This window comes from Geospiza fortis, unplaced genomic scaffold (genome assembly GCF_000277835.1).
Source record: "Geospiza fortis unplaced genomic scaffold, GeoFor_1.0 scaffold452, whole genome shotgun sequence".
NCBI classification, from domain to species: Eukaryota; Metazoa; Chordata; class Aves; order Passeriformes; family Thraupidae; genus Geospiza; species Geospiza fortis.
In genome coordinates, this window is record NW_005054369.1 from 709,463 (window position 1) to 721,619 (window position 12,157).

Sequence of the window (12,157 nt, forward strand, 5' to 3'; positions counted from 1 at the left end):
GAGTGGGCAGCTTCAGTGCCCACCAAGGCATCCCCAGCCCTCGCCAGCACACGGCACTGGGTGGGCACTGCATGTCAGAAACTTTATCCCAGCCCCAAACTGCATGTCAGAAACTTTATCCCAGCCCCAAACTGGTGTTTAGCAAACAGCCCAGGCTCCCTGAGCTGTGCCATGGGCAGAGGCAGCACAGGGATGGGTTTTCCTCCCACTCTGGAACACTGTCCAGCCCCCAAGGGAGACCTTGAGTCTCCTGAGATTTGGGTATCTCTCACCTGCCCAGGGCTGGGAAAGCAGATTTTAACCTGCAGTTTTGTTTTCTCTTGTGTCTCTGATCAGCCCCTGCAGAAGGCAGAACACCTGGAGCACCAGGTATGTATGACTTCAGTGTATTGGTCAGAATTTCAGGATCAAGCACCAGCTTGAGTAAAATCCTGCTCCACACCCCCTTGCCAGCCCTAGCTTTGCCCACACAATAATGGAACAGACACTGAAGTGTGGTTTTGTTTTCTCTTTGACAGCCACAGCTGAGCCCACCACAGCTGAAATCCCAGGTATCTATTTCTGGTCATTTCTGCAGCTGTGGGGAACACTGCACTGCATTTCACGTGGGTCATCCACGAATTAGAACATAGACAATGTTCAACTTTCTCTTTTCTCACAGAGATAGGCTCACCTGCTGCATCAGTCCGTCCACCTCCTGAAACAGCAGCCATTGCCACTGGTAAATGAAGCAGATTTACCCTGGTTTATATCCTTAATTCCCTACCAAAGCTGGGATCTGAGATGTGCTGGCAAGGATCCCTGTCTCCATGCATCATCTCATGGGATTAATATTGAAATTTAGGGATAATTTTGTTTTGGCTTCCATACAAATCGAGGGACCTGAATTGTTGGCATTGATATGGGAGGAATACCTGCTCTGTTACAAGTTCTAAGGAACTGGAATTCACTGGGGCAGACACACCACACCAACATAAATTCAGATTTCCTCCAGATCACCTCACTCCTACAAAGCCAGCACCCCTGCACTTCCAAAGCTGCATCCCCACTGGAAGTTGGGGCAGTGGGAATCCTTTGACATATTCAGTGGTATTTGCTTTGAACCTTAGTTTTCCATGGTGGGCTTTGTCTTTTGAAAGAACTGAATTGCAAATTCTGCTCACTAGTTGATAATGTTCTGCCTCAGCTGCTCACAGAGCAGAGCCAGGGTTTCTTTTATAGTCTGGCCATAGCAGCTACACTTTGATAAAAGGCACTTGGCTGCTTTGCTAAAACAAACAAGAAACTGAACTTCAGGTGCAAAGCAGACATTTGAGCATGGGGTTATTGCCTCACACAGAGGGATAAACAGAATTAAATCTGGTTCCCATTAATACCAGTAATATGTCACTTGTAGTACTCAAGCCCCCACACTTTCCTTAGTATGAAACCTTGGTCCATGACAATTCTATTTCCCAGAACTGTTGCTAATAATATTTCCTAGTCCTAATGTGTTCTGCTCATTACAATGCTTATTAACTGATGGCATAAAAGCACATCTTTTCCTCAATCAGCTCACTTTTTAACCTTTTTTATTTTCATTAAAAGCCAATCCACAGACAAACGCAGCAACTACAGGCTCAGGTAAGGTATTGGATTCTTTCTTCTTTTTAATGACTCCTCTTCCTAAAGGGCAGGATTCCCTGGGTGAGAGATGTGAGCTGGGAAGGGCTGGCAGAGCTGGGAAGTTGATGTGAGCTGGGAAGTTCATTGGCAGAGGGGATCTGAGTGCAGGGGAAGTGGGAGAGGCTGGACGCAGGCAGAGGGATTGGGAATGTCACAGCTCAGCTTATGCAGGGCTGGCGGCAGAACCATCCTCAGTGGTGAGTGCCAAGGGGATGAGCTGGCCCAGGTCTGCATCATTTATGGTCAAAAGCCATTTGAAATGTCCTCCCACAGCCTGCCAGCCCTGCCCACCCAGTGCCCTGTGCTCTGGAGGGCTCACAGGCAGAGACCTCTCATGATCCTGGCAAATTCCCCCTCTTCAGGACAGAACAACACCAAGAGTTACCTCGGGGTTAGGTGTTAGTTGTTAGCTGTAGGAGGGAGAAATGAGCTTGTAATGGAACATCATCAAAGAGAGAGAAATTCATTTCCTCCCCACTCAGCTGCCATTCCAAGCCCACATTTAAATTTGCAAAGCAGGCCACTACCTAAAATACATATGCAGTTTAAAAAATATGCAGTACAATACCTACTGCATTCTGCTCTGTGTTTACCTCTGGTTTCTCAACATTCAATTCCTTCTCCTGCAGAAGAGCTCATTCCCCTGCCTAACTATGTGAAGCTGTTGTTGCTGAAATACCTAAACAGCCTGTGCCAGCCAAGGAGACCTGGGATGCCAGAAGTAACATTGGAAGGGTAAATATTTATTCATGCATGAATAAATATTATTTATTCATGTGAGATGCCCCAGCCAAGCTGGGATACCCCAAACATGCTTTCACACCATTTTGTTACACACTTCAAGTGCTCAGGTACAACTTGATTCGACTACTCAGTCATACCCATACTTCCAATTACTAATCACACTAAAATTTTGCAAAACACCACTGTTTCTTGGAAACAGACAGACATTCTTGGTGCATGTCTGTTGATCCAGATGTCCCAGGAGCTATTCTTGCTGGAGTCACTGATTTATGGCACCAGATGATGCTGGCAGGGTTTCAAAAACACATTAGAGGGGTTGGGATGCTGGTGTTGTCTTGGCTGCCCAGGGGAATCCTTTATGGGACAGTTCTAAGCTTCCAAAAATTCAAAATCCTTCTTTCCAGGGCTGTCCTCTAGTTTGTTTTAATTAAGCATGAACCATAGCAAAATGTGCAGTAAAATTCCACTAACTCATCACTGTACAGTTTATAATGTGATTTAATATGTATTGACAAAATTCCACAAGGTGTGGCATGGCATTACATTGTGTGACATTTGTAAGTGTTGTGATGCACGTTGCACCAACAGACATCCAAATTCCATGCAGTGGCATGGAAAGGAATGAACAGGGGTTCAGTGCTGTGAGTTGTGATTAACATCACAGCTGGACATTTGTGGAAGAAAGTTTCTTGCAGCCGAGGAAACAAAGAGGCTTAGTGGGCATGCCACAATCTTTACATGACAATTTATATGTGGGGTTGGTTTTTTTCCCTTTTTCAGGTGTGTAAAGGATCCAACCTGTGGGAATTACCCTTCATCAGGCCAGAGGCTCATCCAGCTCGGTTACAGAGCTCCTGTAAACTCCAGAGTTTGCCTGCGGTGCAAAGTATCAGGGTGCCATGCACCCTCTCCTCCTCCTCCTCCCAGACCCTTCCCAGGGAACAGGTTCCCTCCTCCCAGACCCTTCCCAGGGAACAGGTTCCCTCCTGTCAGACCCTTCCCAGGGAACAGGTTCCCTCCTGTCAGACCCTTCCCAGGGAACAGGAGAAGAGCCAGGAGAAGCACAAGCGACGACGTCGTTATTGTCATCAGCCCCCAGTAATGATGCTTCTGACCACGACATTATGTTGAGCACCTCTAGACCTGTTCATTGTGTTCCAAGATCTGCTGCTCATTTCTAAAAATATGCTAGTGGGTGTAAATCTAAAGGTATTTCATCTTAAATGAACTTGGGTTGCTTAATTTCAGATCTTTCTGCTCTATGCAATGGATCTTGTAAAAGCCTGAACTTCAATAAATATTCTCAGTGACAAAAAATAATTGGACCAACTGTCTGGTTTTTCTCAAGGTTTTGTTCCTTCTCAATGTTCCTTCAGTTCTAATCATGCTCAGTTCATACAAAACTCTATCATACTCTTAACCCTGTGCTCTGCTTCTCACAAGTAATGATTTAAAGGGCATTGGGTTCTGGAGGACACAGCACTGATTGGCAGGGATCCACATGCCAGCTCACACATTCACTGCAGAGTCACATCCAGGCACAAAAGGGATGTTAACATCTGAAAATTCCTTGCAAATATGTGTGTGGGTTTGAGAAATAAAAGGCTACACAGAGTAAATGCAAATTTAACATTTCCATGAGCCAAAGGGAATTAAAATGCTGTGCAACATCTTTAAACATCTATTTAGTGCCTCCACAGTCAAGGGCAGTGTAAGTACATTTCACAATGAAGAATGTTAAATTTAACTTAGATTAAAATTTAGATTAAATTTAAGTTAAATTTAACTTAGAAAAGTGATGGCAAGGCTGACAGTATGGGATTTTACTTTTACTTCCAGACTTCTATGAAATGTACTCAGCTTGCAAATATTGCAGCATTTACCCAGGAGAATTTGACCATCTAGTCAGAACTCCTGCCAAGCACAGATCACAGAAGCCAGTGAGGATTTTTGTTCAAGAAGCTCCTTACTCTTTTTCTTTTGAAAGATAAGAATAGCTTGGATAAAATCAATCTTAGCTTGTGACCAGCCCCTTTGCTTCTGCTGACCTGGTGGCATGGCATTAAGCTCTTAAAAACCTAATTTTACAGAGTAGTTACCAAATCCCTGTTCCTGCTGCTCCAGTCTTTAATTTTGCTGCTGAAAAATTCTGCCCTGTTTCTAGTCTACATTTCTCTGTGGTTCCACTGGTTTGACTTTTTGCCTTTGTCTAGCAAGTAAAATCTCTCTCACACTTGCAGATTTTGCACTTCTATATAGATCATGTACGGTTGGTGTAACATCTTCATTCGCAGTTTTTCAAGAGGGCATCAAAATTTATCCAAAATTGGATAAATGTGGCTCTCACTAAGCTGCTCCCAGTACCAAAGTTAACTCATCTACAGCCAGCTCAGGGGTCACCACACTGAGCCTCACAGAAATAGTGACCACTGGCTCCATTTTGTAACTCCACCTCAAATTCCCTACAGAATTTCCATCTTTAGTACCTTTAATCATTTCCAAAGGACTGGAGTCCTAAAGAACCAATCCTGATAGTTACATAAGGTTTGGGGTTTTTTAATGACTCATTATATGACTTGTTTTGTTACCAATATATCTGCTCTTCTTTTCAGGAACTGAAAATTGTGGGGGACAATTAACTGGTCCCAATGGGACATTCAGCAGCCCCAACTACCCAGCACCTTACCCTCAATTCAGATACTGTGTCTGGCACATACAAGCACCAAAAAACTCAAAGATAAACTTAGAGTTCCGAGACGTTTTGTGAGTAAATTCCCTATTTATATTCATTTAGGGGTGTGTATATATATATATATATATTATATATTTATTTTTATTTATATATTTCTTTATATTTATATGTTTATATATCCCTATTTATAGAGATATATTTATAAATGCTCTATTTCTCTTTATATATTCTGTTTAAAGACATTACTTTGTTAAGCACAGGAAGAAGTGCTTTTTAACTTTCAGAACATCTGTACACCTTTAAAACAAAGGTTTTTGTTGACTGTTATGATAAAATGATTGCAAAGTGTTTCACATCCCTGTACATTGCCCTAAAACAGCTGCAGTGCCAGTCAGAGAAATTAAGAAAACATCTCAGGTGACCAACCACGAGGTGCAGGTCCATTTCTTGAGATATTCAGACTGTAGAATGCCCTGCAAGAATTCAGTATGAAATGTACAGGATTCCACAGGAAATCTTTACCTTGACCACTACCCTCTGAGATGATAGACTCTGCACAGGGTGGAATATGCTCTGAGCATTCCTGGCCAGGGTCCATCTCTAATTCTGGGAGAATCCACCCTCCACTGGTGAAAAATTGCAAGAATCTTTGTCTGTGATACACACAAGAGGTTTCAGAATCTTTAAAAATGATTTTGAGAAACATAATATTTTTAATATGTTTTCTTTGGTTTTAACAATGTCTATTTGTGGTGTTCTGTTCTCCATTCTATTACCTCAGTTGAGTGGAACTCTCAGACACTTTATCTGCACTGGATCCAACCAAAGATCTCCCTGTAATGATTTTTCCTCTGTCTGCAGCCTGGAATTGGACAGAAACTGCCAGCTTGACTTCACAGCAGTCTATGATGGGGCCAGCACTGCCTCTGGGTTGTTGGGGAAAGTGTGTGGGCATGCCCAGCCCACATTTGAGTCTTCTTCAAACGTGCTGACAGTTGTGCTGTCCACAGATGACAGCAACTCCTACAGAGGAGTTTCAGCTCAGTATTCCACTGCTCCCCTGCCAGGACCCATGGAGCCCAACAGTGAGTGCCCCTGCTACATGGAGAGCACGCTGATTCTTTTTATAATGTGATTCTTCTCTTACAAACATCGTAAAGAACTGGTGGTTGATGCTGAAGAGTTAAGCCTTTTTATTGGTAGTCTTTTAACCCCTTTTACACACAAAAATCCCACATTATCTCACCTATAGAGCATAAGTTACTTCCTGACCCATCTGCAAAACTTGAAAAAGTTTATGTACCTCAGGATAGACTTTGTATCTTTACAGGTATGAAGCACAAGATAATTAAGATAATTTTTTGTCTTTAAAAAAAAATCTTTTTCTCTTTTTGAATCATCTTGAAACTGCACTTGGCAGGAGTTAAGATCAGGGACAACTGGAAGATGCCTTTACAAAACAGATTATCCTCTCTTGCAAATCTGCTTCTGTGGGTTCACTACCACCAGGATCTGACAGTCCTCAAAATACATCACTTTTCCTGGAGGAGGAAATATCAGGCAGAGTAAATAAAGATAGTGGCTTGCACATGCTTACGCTGATTTTGAGTCAACATTTGCTTCCCCATCAGCAGCTTTTGCCAAAAATGTTTGTGCACCCAACTGAGGGGGTTAGCATGAAGTCCCTACACCCTCCAATTGAAATGGCGCACCCAGAATCCAAGAACAAACAGAATGAAGTTTGAAACTCAACCTGCCACAGAAGAGGGGTTTGGAGTCACATTCCTATCTCCCCAAATGACAGCAAAACTGATCCCAACAGGTTAAAGAAGTGTGATGCAGTAAGGAAAACTCCTCTGGAGCTACCCCAGCACATCCTGTCTGGGAGCAACATCCACTTGAGAGGAACCATGGATGAAGTTCTTGCACTTCTTAGGATAATGAAACCTGGATAAAGCCTTCTGAGTGTGCATTCATTTCACTCGTTCCTGCACACCCAGCTAGAAGTATCAGAGTCTTGTTTTAGGTACCTCTTAAGGAGCTTGGATTCCTAATTTAGGTGCCTGTACAGCCAACAAGGCTTCCAAAGAACCCAGGCTGGGTTCACATTCCCCCAGCTCTCTAAAGACAGCTCCATAAACTGCCCAAATTAGGCAATGACAATCCAACCTTCCTTTTAGAGATGGAACAAGAAACGTCTTCAACAGGAGGGCAAATAAACCAAAAGAACAAACTGCATTCTGTTCTACTGACAACACACTTCACATCAAAATTAACACAACCCAAAAAAGTGAGCTGATTACATGCAGGTAAAAAGAAAAGCAGTAACTCAGTTTATTTAGAGTACTCCATTGCTCAAACTGGAAAACTGGGGAACTGTTCATACAGCTTCTAGCAATGCTCTTTAAATAAATAAGCCACAAAGGGCATACAAAACTCTTATATTTAGGAAAAAACACGTTCTTAAGATCTTTCATAAAACTAACAAGTGTGTACAACAGTGGATAGAATTACAGTAACAAAATGCAAGTTAACAACACTGAGGTTCTTCATAGTTTGAACTGCATAAATACTAAGCTTTGTGAAGTGCAATTACTCCAGGTATTCACACTGAAACCCCACCTGTGAATCCCTCTATCTCTCTCCATTAGAAAACCCCTCGTTAGAATCATAGTGTGCTTGGGAAATTTTGTTTGGTTTTGAGTTCTGAACCAAGTCCATCAAGAGAAACATTTTATTGTCTATGTGTGTCTGAAGAGCCTGGATTTGGCAGTCAATATAGTCCATTAGCTTCTTCTCCATCAGATCCAGATTTTTTGAAATGATCTTTTCCAAATAGGAGCAAATAGGCTGCTGTTCCACTCTGTAAGAAGAGCAAAGATAAGAATAAGTATAACCTACAAGTATAAGATATTTCTTAATGACAAGGGGCAACATAGAGATCTAGGCACCTGAACATCTTTTAAATGCAAAATTTCATTTATTAGGCAATGAACTTTGGAAGGCATTAGGTTTTTAGGACAAGCAAAATACCTTGCCTGCCACACTTTAAGTCTCAATTTTTTTTCATTAACATGCTACTGTATATAGTCATCTTCTTTCAACTTTGTTTTTTCAAAGGCTCAAATATGCATTAGAGAGCTTAATTATATAAAACAAAATCCACACAAGGCAACAATATACACAGTTTGTATCAGCATGGAAGACTACTCTTGTGAGCAAAAGTGCTTCAAGAGTTATCCAAACTATGCAATTCTCGGGGTTTGCATCCAGTATTCTTTATAAATACTGGAGTTGAGATATTCAGTCTCCATTAAATCCCGATTCCTACCCCTCTGGAGTTCCATTATTGCTCCTGAGGTACCAAACTGGGTAACTGTGACACCTGCACTGTAAATGCCAACAAGTGAGGAGGAACAGGAAAATCATTGGGATGATTCACACCAAGTACAGCAAAAAGATCGTGGCATGTCGTGTGAAAAAGGGAAGATGTGAGAATTTAGGGGTAAAAGTAATCAGAATGGAAATATAGTATATGAGAAAGACAAGCTAAATGTGTATGAAGAAACATGCTTTTTAAATTAGATTAAAGGGAGGTAAAATACAAAACAGTTTAGAAACAACAAATGATGTGATTTCTTCTGAAAAACTCCTACATTCAAAAAAGTTGTGAAATTGAAAAATTGGAATGCCTATCACCACACAGCCTTCAAAACCACATATTCTAAGATTCACTATTGCTGCGAATGAGAAGAAAATTACACACAAAACTTGTCAATAAATATTCAATACTACTTTGAGAGATTCACCAAAGTTAACTCACCCAGCACTCTGAACATGCTCCTCTTTAGCCACTGCACTCTTCCCGAGGTGCCTCTCTCCATCCTTGAGCCGAAGGTGATTCACCTGAGTGCACAGGTTTTGAAGAAAAGGAAGAAGCACCTGTGGGTTGGCCAAGTTTGGAGTTTCACCTGCTTGCTGCTGCACTTGCAGAGATCCCATGACTTTCAAATCATTCCTGAGGTCAACTGCATTTTGCTGGGCAGGAAGTCTTTCAGAATCCAAAGTATTCCCTCTTTCAGGTAGCTCTGAGTTCAGATCACGAGTTATTTTTATATCTTTATACACTGCTTCACTTGTTAAATGATTTTTAACAGGCAAAGGTTCACTGGCTGGTGGACTCAGTGATGACTGCACAGCTGCTCTGTGCATTCCATCCATTGCATGGTCACCTCCAAAGTCAGAATTTCTCCCCATGATCCAACTGAGCTTGTCTCCAAGAGGGAAACTGTTCTGATGGAGAGAAAAACCCATTTGAGTATTTGAGATTTCAAATATACTGGAAATTATACAGCAATAACAATAGATACATTATAACCCTGCACTCTACTAGTAAAGGTTTTTAAAATAATTTTGAACTACATTCCTTGTTAAGTATGAAGTGTTAATTATCTTGTCAGTGTCTAAGTAAGAAAAGAGCTTTACTGACTTCATTTTTACCATGCTGTGTCCCCAAAACTGAATTATTAACATCAGATGGATTCAGGATTCTAAAGGAAATGTTCTGTGAGAGCACATTCCTTTTAATTGAAGGCCACATGGTCATAATGACCATGTCAGAGAGAAACCAGCCCATCTATCTACACCCCAAACATTCCACAGGGAAAGTGCCCACCACCCCTGGGATGGTCAGCAGTGACAATGGAAACAGGCAAAAGGAAAGTAGGGTGGCAGTGAAGCTTAAAATTACAACAATGCATAATAATAATCCTGGAGAACACAATCTTTACTCATTGCACTCATTTGAGTGGCAACAGTTAAATCAGGATGAAAACGCCAGAAAGTACAGATTAAAAAAAAACAAAATAGCAGAAAGTACAGATTAAAAAACCCCAAAATCTTTTTAGAGCATTCCTAACTGGTAAAGTGCCCATTTGTGCTTGTGGAAAAGTGACTTACTTTCTGTTGACACCGGACCATGTCCATGAGCTGCTGAGCACCTGGAGACAACTTAGATCCCATGGATTCCATTATAGTTTGCACTCTGTCTAGATCTATGCTTGAGCCTAGTGAAGGAAAATCAGTTGCTAGTTTTGCAGACACTGCTTTCACTTCTAGAATTATTTTACTGATGAGTACTCTGTGTTTCTCACCAAAGGAGAGCAGCTATAGCAAGAAGGAAAAAAAATACTTTGGTTAGGGAAAAAACCATTTCATGTTTTCTTTGTAAACAGGAGACAATGCATTGGTCTTTGAGTCTTGGGAAAAACTATGATGAACTCTTTTCCAGGGAAATTAAGCCAATTTCTCCTTACTATTATTCCCCATAAAATTCTGACTGGAACAGAGGTGCCTGAGTATCCCAAAAACAAATATCTAAGCATTTAAGAATTGTGGCCACACCATTTTTACAAGTTTATTTAACCCCGGAGCTGACAGCTCTAATCACAGATCTGCAGTTTGTCTGGTTTATGCTTTTTTTTTCTCTAAGACTAAATTATCTGTATCACATAAAGTCTTCATGAAAAGAAAACTGAGATACCAACTTAAAAGGAGCACTCTGCCATCAAGACCAAGTACCAGCCCACAGATTTTTAAGTGATTATGTGAAGAGATGAAGTGTATGAAGTCAATAATTTTACTAAGAGCAATGCAATTTAGTTGATTAAGTGATTAAAAAGATAGAAAAAAAATAAAACAATGCTGTTTAACTCCTTACCTTTATTCTGCAGGAGGTTGCAGGGCATTCAAACTTAAGATACTTGTGGTATAGAGTAACCTCTTCAGTTTCACTAGAAAAACAAAACAAACAAGCTGTGACATCAATATACACAGTACTTTTCTTTTGTAGAAATACACTATATTGGTAAATATTTAGATAAGAAACAAGACTGGAACACATTTCCAATGCAGATTTATGGTTTCCAAGAGCAGTTTTAGTTTCTAGTTTTTAGCAGTTTTTTACTTTCTAATAGCTTTAATGCTTATACACAACTTGTAATGAATCTTATGAAATATTTATGTAAAAATTACTCGTATGTGTGCTTGCACTGTGCACTAGAGAAGCTTCTGAGGTTCAGTACATTATTCACACATCCTCCCTGAGGCTCTGAGTCGGCTGGTTTCTAGTTAGCTAATTAAACATCAGATGCGCCATGTAATGACTTAAAAACAAAACAGAAACATTGCTTTATTCCCCCTGGCAAAGCATGGAAGGAAGAGTTGAAGAGGAAAACAAAACCCTTCTTTTTTAAATATTCTCTCTTGTTCTTTGAAGTGTGAGATGACTACTTATCACAGAGACTTTCACAGAACCCAAGGATGGGCTGGGTTGGAAGGAACCTTTAAAGTGCCACCCCTGCCATGGCAGGGACACCTTCCACTGTCCCAGGGTGCTCCAAGCCCTGTCCAGCCTGGCCTTGGGCACTGCCAGGGACCCAGGGGCAGCCACAGCTGCTCTGGGCACTATGTGCCAGGGCCTGCCCATCCCCACAGGGAGGAATTTCTTCCTAATATCCCACCTCACCCTGCCCTCTGGCAGTGTGAAGCCATTCCCCCCATCCTATCTCTCCAAGCCCTTGTCCAAAGTCCCTCTCCAGCAGTCTCGCATCCTTTCTAGGCAGTAGAAATGGCTCTAGTGTCTTTCCAAGCGCCTTCTCTTCTCCAGGCTGAACAACCTCAGTCCTCTCAGCCTTGTTACAGGTCTCGAACAGCAGGATCACCTCACAGAGACATGCACAGAGTAGTGTGCGGGCCCCACCACTCACCCCTGGGCCGGGCGGCTGCCGCGGCTCTGTCCCCGGCCGGTGCCGCAGTACTCCTCGCCCACGTACACCTCCATGTTCCGGGCCTGGCTCACGATGCCCACGGACACCATCTCGGCGCCGGGCCGGCACTGCAGCCGCAGCTCGCAGGGCTCCTCGCCGCCCTCCCGCCGCTCCGCCACCACGGCCTCGCCGCTGCGGGGGCTATGTCTCGCAAGGAGAAACTGTGCCAGGACAGAAAACATCTCCTATCGTGTTCTAGAGGTTGCACAAAGGTTTGTACAGTGTTTTG

The 12,157-nt window shown here is 42.1% G+C and overlaps 2 protein-coding genes across 2 annotated transcripts in view; one reads left to right on the forward strand and one right to left on the reverse strand.

Moving 5' to 3' along the window:
* LOC102043478 (deleted in malignant brain tumors 1 protein) overlaps positions 1-729 on the forward strand; it is a 52,513-nt gene extending 51,784 nt beyond the window's left edge. Inside the window, exon 47 of the mRNA XM_031059881.1 lies at positions 662-729. Coding sequence (XP_030915741.1) covers positions 662-729 — 68 coding nt within the window. The remainder of the gene's footprint in view (positions 1-661) is intronic.
* A 6,676-nt stretch (positions 730-7,405) lies between these two features.
* Positions 7,406-12,061, reverse strand: CUNH10orf88 (chromosome unknown C10orf88 homolog). Its single transcript, XM_031059903.1, has 5 exons — positions 11,869-12,061; positions 10,821-10,893; positions 10,061-10,267; positions 8,925-9,394; positions 7,406-7,964 (listed from the first exon to the last, which is right to left on the reverse strand). Exons 1-5 carry the CDS (start codon positions 11,976-11,978, stop codon positions 7,736-7,738), a joined length of 1,089 nt encoding a protein of 362 aa, XP_030915763.1. The 5' UTR covers positions 11,979-12,061; the 3' UTR covers positions 7,406-7,735.
* Positions 12,062-12,157: the final 96 nt, after the last annotated feature.

Coding starts and splice junctions, on each gene's coding strand:
- CUNH10orf88 (XM_031059903.1), bottom strand. CDS start 11,978: ATGGTGTCCGTGGGCATCGTGAGCCAGGCCCGGAACATGGAGGTGTAC. Junction 10,268..10,820: donor CAACCTCCTGCAGAATAAAG/GTAAGGAGTTAA, acceptor TTCTTGCTATAG/CTGCTCTCCTTTGGTGAGAA. Junction 9,395..10,060: donor TGGTCCGGTGTCAACAGAAA/GTAAGTCACTTT, acceptor TCTCTCCATCAG/AACAGTTTCCCTCTTGGAGA.